Below are 23,268 nucleotides of genomic sequence, written 5' to 3'. Positions count from 1 at the left end.
AAAACAATCTTCTGTTGCAGCATCTTGTGCACAACAAAAAGCCCTCATCAAGTTTTGGACAGCATGGGAAGTCTTGCCGAGAAATGACTGTGGAAGTGGTCAACAGCAGTCTTCCAAAGTCTTCCACCGGTTTTGAAGTACTACGTCTTCCTGCACACTACTGTACCTATGAGTCATTTCTAATGGACATTCAGGTGTGTCTCAACTCTGACTCAGGTTTTGGTCTGGTTTACGATTGATTCCATAACCACATGGTAAGATTAGACCATTTCTTCTTTCTTGCATCACATTACTGTATTCAGTGTTCAAAGAAATGGACAATCTAGTGAGTTCTAGTTTTTAATACACTTGACAGTGAAAAATACACACTACAGGTGAGCATGTATGGCTTTTTTAATATAAACTGATGAAGAGTTCAAATATCAAAATCAGTTGTTCACTGTACATTATAAATCACACAGTATGTTTTGTTTATACTCGCTACTGGTACAAAAAAAGTTCTAGAAAAAAATATTTGAATTAAGATGTTACACTACTGTACTGTGTTCATTGTATTAAATCTGCTCAGAGTTGACATGTACTGTATATCCAACCAAGAGATGAATATCATTAAAGTGACAGCTGTATAAAACAAATCCTGTTTTATAGCCACTCACTGTTTTGTTGAAAATGAAATTGGTTATGTTGTTTATCAGTATTAGCTACAAAGCCATAGATGTAGAAATTTAAAAAAAAAAAATCCTCCTGACATAGAAACTGATTAAATGTGATAGTGTCTTTCTACAAGTGATTTTGAAGTAGGGTCTTGGGTCAGGGTCTTGTTCATTCAGTGCATCTGGGAGCTGAATCTCAGGAATTGTGATCTCATTTGATGGGCGGCGATTATGTTGTCCTGTCCAGTCCACACCATAATCCTCATCAACCTGAAAGAGCATGCACATGTTTTAAATCTAAACTGAAGAGGTGTTTCCTGCAGCTGTTCCTAGATGGACTTATTGAGTCTGCCAGGGCCTATGTGAGTTGCTTAGGCATTGGCTACCAACTAATTATTCATTCACCCATTCTAGGTCAGGATTGGTTCTCTTCAGGTATAACAAATTTAACTTTGTTTAAAGTATTGCCATCTATACCTGACAGGTGGGATAAAAGGAGAGAATGGCTTGGGAGACATTTCCACTCACAGGAAAAAAAAAAAATTTGGTACACCAACTTGCACAGTAGAAATAAACTCATCTCCACTACAGATAGCAGAGTTTTACATACAAGAACAAATATGGATCAAATAGTCATGTACCTGTGACAAATCTTGTCCCTCCTTTCTGTGCAGCAACCAGAGGTGCAGGGGTTACTGGTTGTTTGCTTTTCTGAGTCCGTGCTGATTCCATGCTTCCTGGAATGACTGAAGATGATGTTGAATGTGATGCAAAAAGCGTCTGTGCAGAGCAAACAAGTGAATTTTTTCACCAGGGTTGAGCAGTCCTTGAATCTCCAGCTGGGTGAAGATGTTTTCATATACATCCCTCCACAGGCGCTCAATGCTGATTTCCATCTATATGCCAAAGGTGATTTGATGCTGATACACTGTACTGAAAACGCCTTGCAGTCTTAATAGATAACAGTCGCATCTTGACCCCTTCTGGATTGACTCGTCTCGTTGAATCCATCAGTCGAAATCCTGATTAACAAACAGATCATGTCTTAGTACTAACAACTACAAAAAGACTGTATTGTAAACACTAATGCATATGGGACAGATCATCATTGTGTCAGGTAAGTATCCAGGTGCTATACAGATTTAGTGAGGAGAGAGAATCGTGTACAGACTGGTTCAAACAGGAACATAACTGCATAACAGTGATAAGAAGATGTTAGTCATTTTTGATGCCTACATTAAAATATCACATCAAGGCCACACTGACACATGCTTTCCAGGCCGGAAACTGGTGTTTGGAGATTTTAACAATATCAGCTTACTTTGAATGTATATGCCTCTGGATCGTAGATGTCCCATCATCATTCTGCAGTCGGCTGCTGAATGTCAGGCACTTTTGAATCCAAATCCACATCTCCAATAGAAGAATTCCTATCAGATTTTCTGCACATAAAACATTTTTTCATATAACAGCAAATCTCAACAAAGTTTTCCAATTAATGCTGAAAGAACCAAGGATGTAAATGTATTCTTGTTTTAGCTTTACTGAAGACACCAGAGAAAGTATGATATCTATAATGCTGCTGAAATAGACAAAACCATTTCAATAAACTCGCTATTTAACATCAACTTTGTTATGTGTTATCAGAGAACAATCAACTGCCAACATCAATGAAACATTCAACTATATACTATTTAAAGCACTAATGACCCTGTTGTCTAACAAGATGTGATAAGTAAGTAGACTGTGGAAAGCTGGTAGGTCTACTCTCCGTATAAAAGGTTCCTACAGGCTCCACTGCCCCCAGTCTCTGAGTTAACACACTAACAGCTAACACTGCGCCGGCTAAACGTGTCTCAACGCCGAGATGGCGCCGATAGCTTTAGCCGTAGCTGCCCCACTTAGTTTAGACAGTAACAAAAAAAAGTAAGCGATAATTCATTGTCAAACGTCATAATTAAGGTCAACATCTAAACAATGCTGTGTACAGAATCACACAGGTGCTCAATTACAGCATAAACTTGACAGACAAAGTCATTCTGCTGAAAAGTCGCATTATGAAATAAATAGGCCATCGGGAAAAACGGGATTTTGAAATAAAGACTGACTTTGAAAAAAGGTCATTTTGGAATACAAACGGCTGGAAATAAATAAAATGCCTCAGGAATAATCTCTGTAATTGTGAAAAATAATGACCATGAAATAATATTTCACAATAATAAGTACATTTATATAGCAGAATGCAATATATTTCACAATAATGAGCATTTTTTTCAAAATGTGTTCCATGATTTCACAATATCATTCTCACATTACATATCTGTGTCTTATTTATTCACATAGTTATTTATTTCATCTTGACCTATTTATTTATTTAATTTTGAACACTTTGGAGTTCCATACCCCACACCCTCTAGCAGATCATTACATGAAGGAACCTTTTAAATACAAGCGTGCTCATGCTCACAGGTGTACACACAGGTGCTCACACACACAAACTACACCCTTTTTGGCTCCTACCTCAAAGCACACTGTGCGCTGTCAATCTTACATGCTGCACAATAATATTCAATATTTAGTATTTACTGTTATATTCACATAGATCATTGCAATGATGTTGTTTATTTTATTGCTCTTTTTATTTGCTTGTTTTCTGTTTTTTCTTTCTCAACAGGTGATCCAGGTGATTGATATATGTATTTTCTGTCTGTTTGTTTTGTTGGTTTTTGTTTTTTGCCCTTTATCACCGTTCCTCTTCCCCGCTGTTTTTCTTTTCCTCTTTCTTTCTCCCTTTTCTTTCCCCCAGTCATGTCTGTCCCGTGTGTAGCAAGTGAAAATAAAATAAAATAAACAATAAAAGCAAAGGTGAATCAAATAGACCAATACGGCATGGCTGGGATGGTTGGTAAAGTAGATCCGTTGGGCATCTTTCTTTGCCTTTAGACAATAATTCTGATGGCAAAAGAACCAAATGGGACAGGCAAAAAACAAAAAAAGGAACTTTTCCCCGACCCGGAGTGGACACACCCCACTTCCCAAGACCAAACATCCCCCCTATAGATGTTTGGCACTCAGGAGTTCAGAAAACCACGCGATAGCGCATCTGCCATTACATTCTCGGTCCCTTTTTTGTGATGGCTCTCCAGATTGAAATCCTGCACTAAGAGGGACCATCTCATGAGCCTTTGGTTAGAATTTTGCATTCTAGTCAAAAACACGAGGGGGTTGTGATCGGTGTAAACAATGACAGGCGCTGAACTAGAACCGACATAGACCTCGAAATTCTGTAGAGCAAGCAACAGAGAAAGAGCTTCTTTTTCAATGGTACTGTATTTCTGTTGGTGGGAGTTGAATTTTTTTTGAAAAGTAACCAATTGGGTGATCAACACCCTGCCTATCCTCCTGCAACAGCACCACACCTGCACCGTCGGCGCTGGCATCCACCTCAAGTTTAAACGGATGTGTGAAAACAGGAGCGGCAAGTACTGGTGTGCTGCAGAGGAGAGCTTTGGCAGACTCAAAAGCATTCTGGCATGTGGGCGACCATACGAATGGTTTTGACACACTTGTGAGACTGGTGAGAGGTGCAACTACATCTGCAAAAATTCTTACAGAAGCCACGATAATAGCCGGCCATTCCAAGGAATAGCCGGCTATTATCGTGGCTTCTGTAAGAATTTTTGCAGATGTAGTTGCACCTCTCACGAGTCTCAAAAGAAGAACTAGGAATTTAACAATTTAACAATTCCCAAGAGGCAATAACGTATAGTATTATGAGTAATAAAATGTAAAATCTATGGGGCATTTCGAACAAAACATACAGTGTTATGCAAAAGTTTGGGCACCCCTGATAACCTTTAGCACTAATAACCAGTGTTGGGACTAACGCGTTATTAAGTAACGCGTTACAGTAACTACGTTATTATTGTGGTAACGAGCACGGTAACTAGTTATTATGCCGAAACCAGGAACGCGTTACTCGTTACTGGGATTTAAATAGGCTCGTTATTCGTTACTTCGTGTGGTGGCTATCGCGGAGCTTCCACAGATTCAATAACATTAGCAAGTGGTGGAAGCCAGCAGGTGGATGCAAGAGGAGAGACCCGAAGCAGCCGCCGGTCCGAGTATCAGGTGAACTGAACTTCAGGTAAGAAGTTATAACCTGCAGTCAGTGCCGTAGCTCCGCAAACGCACATAACGCACACTGCGTAGGGCACCAAATGGCCGGTAGGGCACCAAAAAAATCAGGGTCGTAAAAAAAAAAAGTAAACCATATTAATACTATAAATATCATATGCATTAATATGGTTAAACAATACAAAAGCAACATAAAACAATTTTCCCGAGAAAAGGGGTGAATCTGCTTTGTGCCCTGTCTCCAGTCTCCTCCTGGTGCCCCCCCCCCCCCACTCCCAGTGGTCTGTTCTATAATTGGTAAACACCTGTTTGAACATGGCCTCGAAACGGCAACAGGAGTCGGGAGCGGAGAAAAGAAAGAAGAAGAGGAAGTGTGATGAAACTCAGGCGTCGCTTGCCGGTAAGGCAATGTTTAAATAATAATAATAAAAAAAGTTCATTATTGTAGCCCTTGCTTGCACGCTCATGTCCGTCAACTCTGTGATAGCTCCTGTTAGCAGTGTTCATACTGTGTTAACAAATGTTGCAAATGATTGATGTTGGGTAGTTTGTTTACGTTGTGGATATGAATATAGAATGGACTACTAAAAGCAACTCATCATGGTCACTCAATTGACGGTTTTCAGATAACGTTAGCAATCGTGACTCACGATTGCTAACGTTATCGTGATTCGTGAGACTAGCATTTCCCTCCTCAGGTTGCTAGCTGGCTAACGTCATGCATGCTACTGATTAACCTTAACTTTGGGATAGGTCAGTGATGCAGTCAAGTATTATTATCAGATTAGACAAGATTACTTTGTATGTTGCTGCATTTCAGGATATCTATAAAGACGCATATCTTATTTATGCCATTGACGTCTGAACACATAAATAGTTCTCGTCTTTCTTTAGGTTCATAGATCAAGGGCGACATCTGTTGGTGAAACTGTAATATGAAACCTATATCTTCCAGTAATATAGATTTCCTACTTGCGCATTTATATCAAATTATGTACAGCATGTTTATATTGCCATTTGCCATTATGAAAATCTATACATGTAAAATATAGTTAGTAATTTTTAAATGTACCAGTGACTTACTTAATTTATTAGTCTTATAATGCAATCTTTCGTAGGCCTACTGTAGATTCAAAATTGTATTTCTGTAAAATCCCTGAATATTTTCTCTTGTATGCAGGGTCAATGCTTAAATATGTTCAAGGAGGATCTCAAGGACAGGATGAACCATCCAGTAGTAGTGCCATCCCTGGACATCAACCACCAGCCATTGTAGACCCTGCAACAATCCCTAGCCAAGAAGAACAAGAACCATCAACCACCAGTTCAGGTACAGTTCCATACACAAGTACCACTGAGAGTCCTGTCACTGAGAGACTATCAGAAAGTGACACTGTGGAGACATGTGTGCCCCCTTCAACCGATCCTGCTCTTTGGCCAGCTCACATTGTAGATGCTGATCGTGTTGAAATTGTGCGGAGAGGTCCTTTTAATGTCAGCTCTGATTTTAATTTTCCAAAGGGGCCTGATGGAAGAGCATTTCACACTAGCCTTAAGTTCAAAATTCTTCCCAATGGAGAAAAGGTTCACCGGAGCTGGTTAGTGTACTCACCGCAGAACAATGCTGTGTTCTGCTTTGCATGTAAGCTTTTCAGTGTGAAGGATATAAAGCTGAGTACAGAGGGCTTCAGTGACTGGTCGAACATCAACATCCGTTTGAGGGGTCATGAGTGTAGCCAAGACCACATACAGCGCATGCTTAAGTGGAGAGAACTGGACACACGGCTAAAGAAAAGCATGGCAATAGATCAACAGGAGTTGACCTTACTAGAGGCAGAAAGGAAAAAGTGGCGAGAGATTCTCAAACGATTACTCTCAATAACTCTCTCACTGGCTTCCAGAAATTTGTCTTTTAGGGGCTCTTCTGACTGTCTTTATGAGCCAGACAATGGCAACTTCTTGAAGGAAGTAGAGCTTATGGCAACATATGACCTTGTAATGGCAAATCACTTGGCCAACATAAAAGATGAAGGTTCCCACACACATTACCTCAGCCCTGAGACACAGAACGAACTAATTCAGATTATCTCTTCAGAAACATTCCGCGCCATTGTGAAGCAAATCCAGTTGGCAAAATACTTCTCCATCATTCTTGACTGTACTCCAGATGTGAGTCACACTGAACAAATGTCAGTCATAGTACGCATTGTTTGTTTCCAAGCACAACCAGATATTAAAGAATACTTTCTTGGCTATATAAATGTGGAGCAAACAACTGGCCTTAACCTGTCCAATGTTGTCCTTGACAAGTTGAAGGAGCTTGGCATTCCATTTGAAAACTGTCGAGGACAGGCCTATGACAATGGGGCCAACATGAAGGGGAAGAAGCAAGGTGTTCAGGCCAGACTGCTACAATTAAACCCGAGAGCATTGTTTGTGCCTTGTGGAGCTCATACGATGAATCTGGTCATAGCTGATGCTGCCAAGTCCTCTCCAGATGCAACTGGCTACTTTGGATATTTGCAGAAGTTGTTCAATTTCTTTTCCAGTGCCACCCAGCGATGGGCCATTTTAACAAAACATGTGAAATTGACACTTAAATCTTGGAGTGACGTTAGATGGGAAAGCAGGCTTCAAAGTGTAACTGCTGTCCGGAGTCAGACAAAAGAAGTGAGGGATGCTCTCCTGGAGGCCAGAGAAGCTGTAAGTGATGCAGTCACAAAGGTGGAGGCTCAAGTGCTTGCTGAGGAAGTAGCCTCATTTCGATTTTTGATTTGCTCCATCGTGTGGTGTGAACTTCTTACAATCACAAACCAGGTGAACAAGTTACTACAGTCCAGCTCCATGCAGCTCGATGTTGCTGTCAGGCTCATTGACACTGCCAAAAGTAACCTCTCTAAATACAGACAGTCTGGGTTTGATGAGGCTGTGTCAGCTGCCAAAGAACTCTGTGAGGCCCTGAACATAGAACCACAGTTGAAGGAGAAAAGGCTCAGGAGCACAAAAAGGCAGTTTGCATATGAAGCTGTTGATGAGCCCCTCCACGATGCCCTTAAAAAGCTTGAGGTCACATTTTTCAATTGTGTTGTGGACTCTGCTTTAATCTCCCTACAGGAGAGGTTTGAGACCATGAATCAAGTGAAGGAGAAATATGGAGTGCTGCTTGATTTCAGCAAAGTGAATGGGATGTCCAAGGAGGATTTAAAAAAACACTGCACTGAAGTACAGAAGACACTGACAGATAAGGGAGTAGCTGACATTGATGGACCTGAGATGATGCAGGAAATCATCAACCTTCCTCAGCTGCCACCACAGACGTCTGCTTTGGAAATGCTGTCATTTTTACATGACAATCAGCTTCAAGAGGTATATCCCAATCTGTGGATTGCTCTGCGTATTGCACTGACCCTGCCTGTCACAGTTGCCTCTGCTGAGCGAAGCTTTTCAAAGCTCAAACTCATTAAAACGTACCTGCGTTCATCAATGGGGCAGGAACGTTTAAGTGGTCTGGCTGTTATCAGCATCAATGGTGACGTGGCTCAGAAGCTATCATATGATGACCTTATAGCTGATTTTGCAACCAGAAAATGCAGGCGTGTGCCTCTCTAGTCCCTAGAGAGGCACACGCCTGCATTTTCTGGTTGTCAGAGTATGCCCTAGACTCTAGGGCATACTCTGACAACTAATTGTAAAAATGTTTAACATAGTTACTTAAGGAATGTGGCTTTTGTGTTCAAATTCTTATTTTTCTTATTTAAGTTTCTTATTTAAATTCTATTGTGAAACTATTTGTAAATATATTAATAATAATACTATTATATTATATATATTATTTTTTTATAAAAAAAATTACACATTATTGCCAGGCTCTTTGTTCTTGTTCCAATGTTCAATTTTTGTTTCAGTATTTATTTGTAACAGTATTTTTAACCTCCTTTAACCTTATTTATTTGTTTAACTGTCATGTTTGTTGTTATTTAATTAAACAAATTCCACTGAGAAATTCAAAAGTATTAATGTTTTTTTTTTTTTTTTTCAGTGGCGGGGGGGGGGGCACCATAAAGCATTTGTGCTTAGGGCACCCAAATGGCTAGCAACGGCCCTGCCTGCAGTGTATCTCAGTCACATATAAATCAAGTTTAGGTGGAGTTTATTTTCGTTATGCTGACTTTTTCGTACTGCGTACTAGCTAGCATGACAGAGTTTCTATACAGCTGGGTGGGTGCTATGCTACTGATGTTGAACTTTATTTTGTTCATACGGTTAATTATTAGAGTTGCCAACCGTCCCGTAAAAAACAGAATCGTCTCGTATTTGGAGAAAATTTTATGGGTTTCGTATTGAGGTGAAAAGGAACATTTTGTCCCGGACTTCAGCTACAATGAAAAAGACACAAAGCTGGAGTTACTCTGTGTTTACGCTGCACAGCTGCCTCTTCTTCTCTCATTCTCCCCCCTCCCTCTCCTGTTTCTACTTCAATCATGAAACTGATCAATGATCAGCTGATCGGCTTTTCTCTCGTTTGTTTATCGCCCACTTTGCGCCAGAAAGAGGAAACCAGCAGATGTCGCGCTAAACAACAGCAGCACGTTTAAGCTTGATCAGCTGTTGTTAGAATTTATTTAATATTAATTTCTAGTATCAGCTGATGTTTGCTGGAGCCAAGCTGTAAAGCTGCTGGTCATGATATCGGTTTGTATATGTGGTGAGATGGAAACATGAAGATGAAACCAGGAGATGTCCTTACTGGATCATCAGAGCTGAACAGGTGATGGAGAAACAGGTTTACCTTTTAGGTGACATGAATGAGTTGAAGGGAAGTTATGAACTGTTTCTGAGAGACAAATAACACCAGGATCCTTTTTTTATGTAGCTGACAGCTGGTAACTGTGCAGGGGCGGATCTAGCAAAGTGTTGCCAGGGGGGCAGGTAGGGCATTAACAGGGAGAGGGGGGCACAAGGAAATACTTGTCTTTCTTATTCTCATTTAAAATGTCTAGCTTTTAAAAAAATAATTATCTGAGTCTTACAACAAACAATTGATAGATTGATACATATATACCATCAGAACAGTGTACATCACTGTCACAACAGTGTTTGTTTTCATTCAAAGGCTTTATGATTTTTCCTATAATGGTGGGTCGGTCTCTAGTCAAAATGCCCGGGATAATTTTTGTTTTTGTCCCAGTCCAGCCCTGTAAGCAGCTCATCTGCACTCTGGTGTTACCTGCATCTTCCTATTCAGAAGGCAGAATTTCCGAGTTCTGAGTACAATCGAAAGCACCATGACTGCAGTTTTTGTGTTGGATGTAAAAAGCAGGCTAGAATCATGCGGCGGTCAACGACGGTCCAGGCGTGGGATTTCTCTCATGGAAGTGTGCACATTATTTTTTTTCCTTTCTGTTGGTAGGTGGCACAGTGCACTTGTGGCAAGTAAGCAAGCTAGAAGACTGGCAGTCTGGCTGGGTATCCAGTTACAGAAGCAACACATTAACAAGAGAATTCTGAGTAAAACCAAAGTTACTTTCCCTAGTAACTAGTTACTCTGAAAGTAACGAGTAACTTGAAGTAACTGAGTTACTTTTGATAGAAGTAACTAGTAATGTAACTAAGTTACTAATTTAAAGTAACTTACCCAACACTGCTAATAACCCACAGACCAGTTCCAAAGACCTGCAACATCATCTTGCATCTTGTGCATTGTTCAACTATTCAGCGTACTTTGCACGAGGAGATGCTGTATGGGAGAGTAATGCAGAAGAAACCTTTTCTGCGCGCATGCCACATACAGATTCGTTTGAGGTATGCTTAAGCACATTTGGACAAGCCAGCCATTTTGGAATAAGGTGCTGTGGACTGATAAAACTAAAATTGAGTTATCTGGGCATAACAAAAGGTGGTATGCATGGCAGAAACAGAACACAGCATTTCAAAACAAACACTTGCCACCCACAGTAAAATGTGGTGGTAGTTCCATCATGCTGTGAGGCTGTGTGGCCAGTGCATATTAGCAAATTCTTGAAAATAATGTTCAAGAATCAGTAACAAAGTTGAAGTTGCACCAGGGCCGGATATTTCAACAAGACAATGACCCTAAACACTGTTCAAAATCTACTAAGGCGTTCAGGCAGAGGATCGAGTACAACGTTCTGGAATGGCCATCTCACTCCCCAGACCTGAATATTATAGAAAATCTATGGTGTGAATTAAACCGGCTGTCCATGCTCGGAAACCATCAAACCTTACTGAACTGGAGATGTTTTGTAAAGATGAAAGGTCCAAAATACCTTTAACCAGAATCCAGACTCTAATTGGAAGCTATAAGAAGTGTTTGGAGGCATTATTTCTGCAAAAGGAGGATCTACTAAATATTGATGTAATTTGTCTGTTGGGGTTCCCAGTTCCAAGTAACTTTTGCTCACTTTCTGTAAATCCTATACACTTTATTTCACTTCTCAAATATCATTGTGTCCATCTGACATATGATATATTTAAATGAAATTGCTGATCCAAACAACCAATGATTTATGAAGGAAAATCATGAAAATTATCAACGGTGCCCAAACATTTGCATACCACTGTATTTAACATTAAGATCTTTATGTGCTACTGAACTCATGATAATAAGGTAATATAAGTTCACATTTTAGCATACTATTTTTATACTATTATGACTTTTGTGCTCTAAATTTTAATTCCTTTGTATTACTACAAATAGTAGTTACAGAGAAAAGTCAATGTTAGTAGTAGTAATGGTTATGCAGTACAGTCATAATAAATCCCGACAATTCCAGAATTTTCTTGCCATTTACACTTTCCAAAAAATAGATTTAAATTATTAACACTCTATGATATTTTTCTGTCTTAGGTATACCAACATAAGATCTTGTGTGATAATATATGTTTTTTTGCAAAAACAGTTGGTGCAAAAACAAAAATATACACTCTTTCTGCTGTATGAAATATTAGTTAAGGATTAAAAATATGTTGATGTTCCAATCTAAATTAAATAAAGCTGTATTGGATCATTTGTCGTAGCCAATTATTATGAGGGAAATCTTGGGCCCAATCAAAACCATACTGTGAAGACTTAGAATGTCAACACTATGTAAGGGTTAATCAATGACATCATATTCTCAAGAAGATGAGAAGATGACAAAACCCCTTTGTTTGAAGACCTATATAAACCAATGGAAACAATGTGTGCCCATATACAGACAATTTTAGATGGAAATGGAGATAGCAGCTCTTGTAATTGGTTTGGTATTGGCTGTGTGTTTGTTTCACCTCAACTCAGCTGTTGCCTTTGCAGTGTGTCTAGATGGTATGAGACAAATGACTAGGCATATAGGAGCTCAAGATGGTACGACGGCATCCTCTCTGAACTGCAAGCTGCAGGGAAGCACTCGTCTACCTGCATTTTCAAAGGATGGGGACTTTGTTATTGGTGGTGATTTTTCCCTTCACGTCTACATGAACACAGTTTACAGTGACTACACCAGCATGCCTGAGCCTGCAAAATGCAAAGGAAGGTTAGTGAGTAAGAAAGTCAGTAATGGGAAGAAGGTGTAAAAACATGTTGGACTGTATGAGGAGAGAAATGTTTTCATGTGTGTTATGTTCTATGGAACTACATTGATTCTGTGTAGTGTTAAAAAAATGTAAAAAAAAAAAAAGTCATTTATTCTTTATAAAATAATTTGTTGTGTTTTAAAAAACAGAAATTATACAAAATGTTAAATAACAGTTTTATAAAGGAAACGATTTAAAGGAAATGATAAAGGAAATGCATTTAAATGTATTATATTTAAAAGGAAATGAAAAGACTTTAATTAGTAATCCATAATTTTCCACTAATTTCTTATGCTAATCTTTTGTGCTCAATTTAACTGGTCAGGCAACATTCTGATGAAAATTTGATCAACAGATACAACCAGCAAATTATCCTGTTGTTGGTTCTATTTAATTTAAACTAAATCTACAGTCTATATTCTAACACTGACACAACTATTTTCAGCCTTTACACCAGTGAACTGCAATCATCGCGTGCAATGGTTTTTGCCATAGAAGAGATTAACAACAGCACAGAGCTGCTGCCCGGAATCAGGCTCGGGTATCAGATCTATGACTCATGTGCATCAGTGCCTGTAGCAGTGCACATGGCATTTCAGTTTCTAAATAGCTTCGACCCTGTGTTTTCCATGGATAACAATTGCTCACATTCTGGTATGGTGATGGCTGTTGTTGGTGGCTCGGGGTCTACGACATCCATCAGTTTGTCCCAAGTCATCAGGTCCTTTAACATTCCCCAAGTAAATGTTTTCAATTTCTGTCAATTTTTGAATTTAAAATATGTATGTGCATGATATTTGATTTTGTGGTGTGTGGTGTTTTATTTCATTTGGTTTAGGTTAGCCACTTTTCAACATGCGCATGCTTGTCTGACAAGCAGCAGTACCCCAATTTTTTCAGAACAATTCCCAGTGACCAGTTCCAAGCTGAAGCAATGGCCAAGCTGGTAAAATACTTTGGCTGGACTTGGATAGGTGCTGTTCGGTCAGATTCAGATTATGGAAATAACGGCATGGCTTCATTTCTAAAAGCAGCACAGAAAGAGGGGATCTGTGTGGAGTACTCTCTTTCTTTCCATCGAACATACCCACATAGCAGAATTCAGAGAGTAGCAGATGTTATCCGCAGGTTTCCTCATCACAGATATTTTTTCTGCAAATATTAGACTTACTGTCTTCAAAATTACATTTTTTCATGCAGTTACACTTTAAAATGCTTCTAATGCACAATATTGTCTGTCAAGGTCTACAGCCATGGTTGTTGTGGCACTTCTATCTTTAGGGGACATGAGGGCACTGTTGGAGGAGCTATCACATGAGCCTTCCCCTTCTCGCCAGTGGATTGGCAGTGAATCATGGGTAACTAACCCAGAATTAATGAGGTTCAGTTTCTGTGCTGGGGCCATTGGATTTGGGATTCCAAAGTCTATAATCCCAGGCCTCAGAGACTTCCTGCTGAATCTGTCCCCCTCACAAGTGGCGTCTTCTCAAATACTTACTGAGTTCTGGGAGGATGCATTTAACTGCACACTGACCAAAAGTAAGACATTTTTCTTGGTTTAAATTATCTTGTCAACTGCTGATGTTACAAAGTCTAATGCTGCTTCATGGGCTGAGGCAAAACGGCCTCTTGATTCTTTAGTAGATGAAACATCCTGTATGAGTGGCTCTTTCTGTTGCCCCAGTGGTGTTTGCTCCTACTGTAGTTCCTCCATGTTAGCAGGCCTGTCTGTAAGGCATCTAAATTTGCTTGCTTTTCAGTGTCATAAAGCTGTTGAATTTTACTTGAAATAGTCTTTCGGCACGGCAGTTGGAAAATTGGGTCCCCTGACGATAACTGTAGTCCATTTTCTAACCACCTGTCTTCTACCAATGATAGTGGTTTACAGTCAGAGCAATCAATTTTCGGAGAGAATTTATTACTTTGTCCAATGTTGAATTGCTAATTTTGGTCCTGAAGCCAGTCATTTCATCAAGTTTGGGCTGCCCACACCTTTTGACTGCTAGAGTCAACAGCTCCCACAGTTTCTGTGCTCGCTGCAACATAATTTGCATTTAGATGGTACCATAAGGTTGAAGTGTTTCGGTGGTATGCAAATTCCTTTTTTCACAGTTTGCACAAAACCACAATTATCAAGCCTTCCATCGGTTGGGTAGTCTTTTGAAATTAAATTTGCCTCCAATCATTCCTAGCAACGCACTTTCTTCTTATTCTTTGTAGCTCTGATGTGTGCATCACTGTAATCGATATACCAGGAAATTGTGCATTGACAAAAGTTAGCTTTTGCCTGGAATGCAAAGTGCAATTAAATGCGTAATTTTTTAGTACGTTGTTTTTTTCTAATTAATTAATCGCAATTAACGCGAGAACATCACAAGCCTGATACCTGCAGGCCTGAAAGCAGGAGGTGTATCACCCCTTGTGTCTTCGACCTGGAGGCAGCGTTTATATTGCAATCTGCCCTTGGTGGCATTTTGGCTAGTGATGTGCGATACCACTGATTTTCTTTCCGATCCAATACCAAGTAATATTCAGGGTAGTATCGATGATACTGATCCGATACCGATACTTTGTACAAAAACTTATTTTATTCTTTGTATCTCAAATTATAGCATCATAATGATTACAGGACATCAGATTTCTTGTTCTTATCACTTAACAATGCAGAGTTCATCATATAGAAATAAAAAAAACTGAAGTTGTGCGCTATTTGAACACCTGCCTGCCTGCAGCACTAAAGGACTCTGTGAGAGACGTCTGTCTCGCCCTTGCAGCACCTGTCCCTGTCCTCCTCTTCAGTTCGCCTCAACATACGCTCGTCATATTCTGTGATATGATTTACTCTGAGGTGTTTGACAAGGTTAGTGGTGTTGCCACAACAATACATGCCAACCCTCCCGATTTTTCCGGGAGAATACCGAATTTCAGTGCCCCTCCCGAAAATCTCCCGGAGCCAACATTCTCCCGAATTTCTCCCGATTTTCCACCCGGACAACAAAATTGAAAAACCATATCGTAGAATGGCCAATTTCAATTTCCAACAATGCAGCTACTTAGTTTTAATATTAGTCTTATTTCTCTTTCTGGGTCTTCAAATATCTGAGCCGACCGACACATCGTCTTCAAACCCCTGCGGTCTTTCGCTACTCGTGTTAAACATGATATATAAGTCACATTGATAACTTAAAAATGTTATTGTTTGGCTTTTTCAGTGTTTTATTTGTTCGTGAGTAAATCGGTTTGGCTGAGATTAAAGTTATTAGATTAGATTAAATTAAATTTAACTTTATTAAACCCTCGGGAGGGTTCCTCCAGGGTTTTCACACAGCTAAATAAACGTCAAACAGAAAACTGATTAAACAAAGTGTGAGACGGTTGAGAGTTTATGTCAGTGCCCGGTTATATTTTAGACAGCAAGGAGCAGACGGCAGAGTTTCCCTCCACCGAGAGAGCTCGTGACGTACTACCCGGCTTTCTTTAGACCGTGAAGGCCGGGTCCTCAGGTGGAAGCAGCCTCTGAATTGACGTATTTTATCCGATAAATAAACCCTGTAAAATTTATTTATCCCCCCCCAACAGCCCTTTTAAATGTCTCCCTAGTATGGCCACAACACCTCACTCTTGGAGCACTTTTTTGCCACATGTATCGCAAACCACGTCTCAGCTGTTTGTGGAGGTAAAATACGTCCGCACATGACTCCAATTACGCTCAGCCATTGTTGTGAGTGCGCACGCCAAGGGGCTGCGAGACATTTATACAGCCGTATTTCGCACATGACTATGAAAGGCGGAAGAGGAAGTAGTTCCTTTGAATGTAGACAATCCGAATGTTATAGTTTCTTTCCACTGTGTTCCTGTTAATGATAAACTACAAATTTACTCTAAATTACTAAAATATCGATATTTTAATGTGAGAATTGATTCTAGAACATAAATGATTGGTATCGGAGGAATCGATATTTCAGGATCGATCCGCACATCACTAATTTTGGCAGCAACTGCAACATTTAGCAGTTGCCTCATTGTTCTGACACACAAAACAAAACTATCGACTGTACAACACACTAACGACACACTCCAAACACACTAATCTCTTGCATCTCAAAACTCCCTCTCTTTCTCTTTTGCTCTCTCATATCATCTTTTGATTGGTCAACATGACACATTTTTCCACCAATAGGAAAAAGGTGTTTTTTTTTTTCTTTTGAGAAGAGACTGCTTTCGAGCCCTTTCCTTAGAAAACACTGCAGTAAACATAACAAAACTCTGTTTTTTTCGTGGCTTATCAACACAATTTAAAAACTGGTACATACTTTGAAGTTCACACTGTTAAAACAAGAAATGGAGACTAAGGGTTGTCCAGGGTTGACATAACATCTTGTTGCTGTGTCATCTTAAACTGGTCATGTGTAGTTTGAGTCAACATCAGAGACCTCCATGATGATATAGAGGTTTTTGAATAAAGTAGTCATGGTAAACTACTTTATTCTTCCTCAGCCAATCAGCAGCACTTGTGTGACTTTGCCCCCCCTCCCCCAGCTCCTGGTAAGATGAAGACAGCTTCAATCGTCTGTGTGCTGAAAAATAGTAACGCATTCACATCGCATTTCCTTGTTAGTAATGGTAATGTGATTGTACGATAGAAAATGCAATTAGCTAGATTACTGTTAGTGTTATGTCCTATACTAATTATTCGTGGTAGGATTATTTTCCATTTTTTATTATATTTTATTTTATTTTTTATAAAATAAATATGTTTCATGGTACCAGCATAATTTGCAACATTTATAAAGAGAACACATCTGAGATCTAGTTTAATGTTGACATCTGCTCTGTCTTTTTGTGATTTTAGATGCCACTGCAAAGAAGAAAGTATGTGATGGAAATGAAGACATACAGAATCTGCAAAACCAGTACACTGACACATCACAGCTCAGAGTTACTAACATGGTGTACAAGGCCGTGTATGCAGTAGCACATGCCATCCATAATGCAGTGTGCCAGGAAATTAATGGCACTGTAGAGTGTGACAAGTTAACCAAGTTAGAGTCCAAACAGGTCAGAAGAAATAAATATGTTGATGTCAGTGTCTTTCATCAACTGCAATATGAATTGATATGCAATATTAATATTTGTTATTGAAATATTGCATCTTTTTTTTTTTGCTTTCCCCTCCCATTATCCCTAATTTTATCAGATTTTAATTGAGCTGAAGAAAGCAAATTTCTCCCAAAATGGCTATGATGTGTCATTTGACGCTAATGGGGATCCTGTGGCTATTTATGAACTGGTTAACTGGCAGAAAAGTGAAAATGGCATGACGGAGATAGTGACTGTAGGGCTGTATGATGCATCACGGCACGTGGGCCAGGAATTCCAGATCGACAAAAACATTACCTGGATGGAGGGTAGCATGAAAGTAAGCAGTCAGAATTTGACAAACTTTAGTAATAATAATAATGGATTGCATTTATATAGCGGTTTTCGAGACCCTCAAAGCGCTTTTATATTTCCACTATTCATTCACTCTCACATTCACACACTGGTGGAGGCAAGCTACAGTTGTAGCCACAGCTGCCCTGGGGCAGACTGACAGAAGCAACGCTGCCATATCGCGCCATCGGCCCCTCTGGCCATCACCGGTAGGCAACGGGTGAAGTGTCTTGCCCAAGAACACAACGACCAGGACTGTCCGAGCTGGGGCTCAAACCGACAACCCTCTGATTACAAGACGAACTGCCAACTCTTGAGCCACGATCGCACAATCGATTAGTAAACAATGATTACAGCTGCATAGTAAATATTTACGTTTATTCTGCAACCTTTATGTCTTTCACAGGTGCCGGTGTCAGTGTGCACGGACAGTTGTCCTCCAGGAACTCGTAAAGTGTTGCAGAAAGGAAAACCCATCTGCTGCTATGACTGTACAGCATGTCCTGAGGGAGAGATTAGTAATAGTACAGGTAAAGAGAAATGATTGCCATGCATTTAAAATGTTTCATTGTGTATATATGAAAATCAAGAAAAAATTGTATTTATTTGTTTTTTATCCAGATTCGACTGATTGTTTACCTTGTCAAAAGGAATTCTGGCCTAACAAAAAGAGAGACACTTGCATCCCTAAGCCTGTGGAGTATCTTTCCTTTCAGGACCTCCTAGGAATTATCCTGGCTACATTCTCAGTCATTGGTGCCTGTCTGACCATCGTAACTGCGGCTGTATTCTTTTGTCACAGGAAAACTCCAATTGTCAGGGCCAACAACTCTGAGCTGAGCTTCCTGCTGCTCATCTCACTGACTCTGTGTTTCTTATGTTCATTAACTTTCATTGGAGCACCATCTGAGTGGTCCTGCATGCTGCGTCACACTGCATTTGGGATCACCTTTGTACTCTGTATCTCCTGTGTACTTGGGAAAACTATAGTGGTTTTAATGGCTTTTAAAGCTACAATTCCAGGTAGTAATGTCATGAAATGGTTTGGTCCACCACAGCAAAGAATGACTGTTGTGTCTTTCACCTTTATTCAAGTTTTAATATGTACTGTTTGGTTGGTAGTGAGCCCTCCCTTTCCAATAAAAAATCTAACCACGTACAAGGAGAAAATCATATTGGAATGTGCATTAGGCTCTCCTGCTGGCTTCTGGGCTGTGCTTGGATACTTAGGCATACTGGCTGCCTTTTGCTTTGTTTTAGCAGTCTTAGCCCGCAAATTACCTGATAATTTCAATGAAGCAAAGCTTATCACCTTCAGCATGCTAATATTTTGTACTGTCTGGATCACATTTATCCCAGCATATGTCAGCTCTCCTGGGAAATTCGCTGTAGTTGTGGAGATTTTTGCAATTCTGGCCTCCAGCTTTGGTCTAATAATGTGTATATTTGCTCCCAAGTGTTTTATCATATTGTTTAAGCCTGAGAAGAACACTAAGAAATATTTAATCAACAAAAATCAGTTATAGTATAGAGCTTCTAGTACTTGCTAATGTTCATCAATTCCTGTTCTGACAAGTGAGTGGTGTGACACATGAGAATGTCAGGGATAGGGTGAGTTGGAAGCTGATGATCTACTGTGGAGACCCCTAAACAGCGTAGACAAAAGAAGAAGAACTAGGAATAATACTGTGGAAACCAAATTTAACAATTCCCAAGAGGCAATAACGTATGGTATGGTATGGTAAACAAAACATATTACCTTATTATCATGAGTTTAGTACCATATAAAGATCTTAATGTTAAATATAAGTTCAGATTTTAGTATACTTTTTTCTATACTATTATGCTGATAATAATCCTGGTCCTTTGTTTGAACATGATGATGTGATTATTAAATATCTTTTTCAGTGATGCTGTGGCTTATTTCCTAGAAACAATGTTTAGTTTCTATGTAAAAACCATAAATCAGGAAGGCATAATAAAGAAAACTACACATTTCTTTTTTATTTTGTAGTAATAACAGATTGATCAATGCCATGAGGTATAATGATTGTCTATATGCAGTAATATAAGGCGCTTGTAAAGAAAGTAACTAGACTTCTTTGAGTTTTTTGAAGGTGTTTCATCTCTCATCCAAGAAGCTTCTTCAGTCCTAAACCAGATGGTCCCAGATATTTAATTCCTAGTGGAAGTTGTCCCTTAACAAGGTTGTTGATCCACTATTAATCATGTGACTTATGAACAAATCTTCTTTATTTTGGTACCAGTACTGGTTTTATTTTGCTGTATTTATCCGCGACACCTTAAAAATATTGTCGGACATAAACCAGTCCGTGGCACAAAAAAGGTTGAGGACCACTGCTCTAGAATACCTTGAGTAGGTTTCCTCAAAGTCCTCCAAGTGCTGGATGAACATATGGTTAAAATATAACTTCATCAACTAGTGATCGCGACTAGAAAAGTTTCATATCTCAAGAAGCTTCTCCAGTTCTAAACCAAATGGTGTAGTCCCAGGTATTTAATAGTGGGAGTTGTCCCTTAACAAGGTTGTTGATCCACTATTGATCATGTACCTCACCACATGCAGCAATGTGTGAAAAAGGCATGGGTCATTATGAGCAGATGTTTCAGGTGAAGTCATTGTGAGACCAGTTTTGAGATCTCTTTCCAGGCGCCTCAAACCCCATTCAGATCTTGCATCAGGTGATCTCAATGAGTCATGAACCTTCCGAAGATGGAACACAGTCTTCTGTCCTCCTTCTGTGCTTCATCACCCCCAAAATGAATCAAAGCACCCCCAAAGATTTCTTACTTTTTTTTGACAATATTTGCTGTTTGTGTGACACTCTACTAAAAATATAAAAAGCATACAGTACTTGTTTGAGACATAACATTTTAACAACAAAAGTATAGATAACCCCCCTCCCAAAATGGTTTGTTCCAACTTGGCTCTCCTCTGCTCTGGCTCTAGTGCCGTTGCTGCCAGAGCGATGGTGGCTGAGATGCAGCGGACCGGAGGTGTAAGTGTCTGGCTTAAAACAGGACATATTAGCTGCATTTAACCTTCAGTTACTCTTTATATAGTTAGGTAGGAGTCAGACCATGTTTCTTTTTAGCTGAAAAACATTACACCAGGTAACCTGCTGTGTTGAAAACTTGTTTTCTGACAATGTTTGCTACCCTACAATCCATCCTGCTGTGTAGTAAATTCAGCGACATTTGACCGTCCTGTTGCTCCCATTCAAATTTATACAGCCTATTTAAAATCTAAAACTTTAAATTGTCCGCAGCCTACTGTTGGTTACCACTGTCCTGTTTGTAATGAATACTAACTAGCTAACTGACAGAATGCCCATTAACCTTATAACTCATGTTGTGTGTGTGTGTGTGTGTGTGTGTGTGTGTGTGTGTGTGTGTTTGTGTGTGTGTTTGTGTACAGAGAGACAGCCAGGTTCATAATAGATATAAGGAAGCTTTTTCAAAAAAAGGAGCCACATTCAGGTAATGTTGGATCAGTGTTTCAATGTTTATATCTTTTATTAGATGTTCATGTGGTTTGGTTATTTGCCTTTTGGTTGAAAGTAGACTGAGAGAGGACTTTTTGTTAGTGATCTTAATAGTTTTTTTTTTTTCATATTAATGTAATTTTTCATCTAATTGAATCTATTTGTGTATGATTGTCAGTCCAAAGAGGGAGAGAGGAAAGAGGGGAACGTGAGGAGAAAGGGCAAGGTCAGGAAGAACCAGGTAAGAAAACAGACAGGGAACAGTGACAGGCAAAACAGAAACCGTTAAACTGACAAAGAGAAAAAAAACCTGATTTTACTCACACAATCTGGAAGTTGTGTCCTCCCTATATTAAAGCTGCTATACAGAATCTGCAAAACAAACTGGGTTGAAACATTTTTGACCCTCTTTAACAACATTCCAACATAACATTGTAATTGATTGGAGAGATTAAAATTAATGATATGTTTTTATGTGGTTCAGCCACAACTCTACTAAAACCTCAGCCAGTTTTAGGTAGGCCAACTTTTGGACTGTCCAGTTGTCTGTATGACTGACGCAGTACGTAGATCACATTTGCACACTATCAGAAAGTGCCAAACGGTGCCCTGGTGGAGTGAGGAGCTGTAAAGAGAAGCAGAGTGCTCTGTTTATATTCTAAAAATGTTTTAAGCTTGTTTCAAAGATTCTGTACAGCAGCTTCAAATGTTTTCCAAAAGCACACATACACTTATCAGTGTTTCTCAAACTTTTTACAGTGTGTACCACCTGATAAAAATGTCAAGCTCTCCTAAGTACCACTATGAAAGCATGAAAGTCATAAATGTTACAACACAAAATTATTATTAATAAATTAGTGAAATTAGTATCTGCAATAAAGATTTTTTCATACATTGTATACATTCTACCACAGGCAAAGTTGCCTCCATTTTTATAGTTTTTATTAATATTTTGTAATAATTTATTTGTAATAATTTATTCTGTTTTGGGAGTGTTTTTTTGTGCATCTGTATTATATTATACATACACATTAAAAGTGAATCTCTGTCCAAAAAGTGCACTCAGTTTACTTTTTACTCACTATGAGCATCATTCATTATTCTCCCCCGGTAATTAAGGTTAGGATATGTATTTTTTCTAATCCATTCTTCTTTTGCAGCATTTAAATAACCTTGATCAGATTTGATGGTTTTGTTACAGACTTTTCAAAAAGTGTTTTGCTTTTCTTTCACAAATGTGGGGATTAAATTGTGTTAAAATGCACAAAACAGTGATGTCATGTTTTGTGACGAGAACCCAGGCACAGAGAGACTTGATGAATTTAAGAATCTTATGATTTAATAAAGAAATTTGCAGACTTGCACAGAGATGGTAAAATTATGATGACTGATAACGAAGACGAAGACAACAGACGATGAGGACAGGGAAGAACAGGGGTTTAAATGCACCAAAGTGACAGTCAGAGAGAACTCGGGACAATATTTAAGGATGCAGGGACTGACAGAGACAGGTTTATCTTGCCTGGCCGGGCAGCTCTCTGGGTGCTCAGCACCCCCAAAGCTCTGATCCTAGAATTGCGCCTGCATAGCGCATAGTCTAAGCTTTATGTTCCATAGTCTGGCCTCTTAGCCTTCACAGTTCATAGCTTTCACAGTTCATAGCCGTCACAGTTCATAGCCATCACAGTTCATAGCTTACACTATTTCCTGCTCTGTAATTAAACTAAGCACTGTAAATAAAGCACTGTATTCACGCCAGCTTTGCCTCCCTCTGTGTCTGCACTCACCGCCTGGCCCTCTTGGCTGTAACACTTTCTCACCTGTCTTTCTGTCTCCTTTCACTTTTTAAAGGTTGCTATGTTAGAAAAAATGTTTTGCCCTGCCATGCTGGTTATTGATGTGGTAAATAAATAGTTTATGAAAATATCACTAAATCTGTCATTTATTATTTTAATATTCAGTAATGA

At 39.3% G+C, this 23,268-nt stretch overlaps 3 protein-coding genes and 1 long non-coding RNA gene across 4 annotated transcripts; 3 read left to right on the top strand and 1 right to left on the bottom strand.

Moving 5' to 3' along the window:
* Positions 1-432: 432 nt before the first annotated feature.
* On the bottom strand, positions 433-2,128 carry LOC120719570. Its single transcript, XR_005692721.1, has 3 exons — positions 1,975-2,128; positions 1,295-1,675; positions 433-923 (listed from the first exon to the last, which is right to left on the bottom strand). It is a non-coding gene; the product is annotated as an uncharacterized LOC120719570 (long non-coding RNA).
* A 3,042-nt stretch (positions 2,129-5,170) lies between these two features.
* LOC120720066 (zinc finger MYM-type protein 1-like) lies at positions 5,171-8,422 on the top strand. The gene has a single exon (XM_040009689.1). It carries the CDS (start codon positions 5,976-5,978, stop codon positions 8,397-8,399), a length of 2,424 nt encoding a protein of 807 aa, XP_039865623.1. The 5' UTR covers positions 5,171-5,975; the 3' UTR covers positions 8,400-8,422.
* A 4,257-nt stretch (positions 8,423-12,679) lies between these two features.
* Positions 12,680-18,339, top strand: LOC120719898 (vomeronasal type-2 receptor 1-like). The gene is made up of 6 exons (XM_040009461.1): positions 12,680-13,516; positions 13,644-13,918; positions 14,068-14,092; positions 17,215-17,420; positions 17,560-17,853; positions 18,172-18,339. Exons 1-6 carry the CDS (start codon positions 13,297-13,299, stop codon positions 18,337-18,339), a joined length of 1,188 nt encoding a protein of 395 aa, XP_039865395.1. The 5' UTR covers positions 12,680-13,296.
* LOC120719552 (vomeronasal type-2 receptor 26-like) lies at positions 18,336-19,574 on the top strand. The gene has a single exon (XM_040008837.1). The coding sequence runs from the start codon at positions 18,356-18,358 to the stop codon at positions 19,319-19,321; it is 966 nt and encodes a 321-aa protein (XP_039864771.1). The 5' UTR covers positions 18,336-18,355; the 3' UTR covers positions 19,322-19,574.
* Positions 19,575-23,268: the final 3,694 nt, after the last annotated feature.

Source organism: Simochromis diagramma, unplaced genomic scaffold (assembly GCF_900408965.1).
Source record: "Simochromis diagramma unplaced genomic scaffold, fSimDia1.1 OVJJ01000344.1, whole genome shotgun sequence".
Classification (NCBI taxonomy): domain Eukaryota; kingdom Metazoa; phylum Chordata; class Actinopteri; order Cichliformes; family Cichlidae; genus Simochromis; species Simochromis diagramma.
The sequence above is the reverse complement of the archived record's forward strand: the minus strand, read 5'-3'. Positions and strand labels throughout refer to the sequence as shown.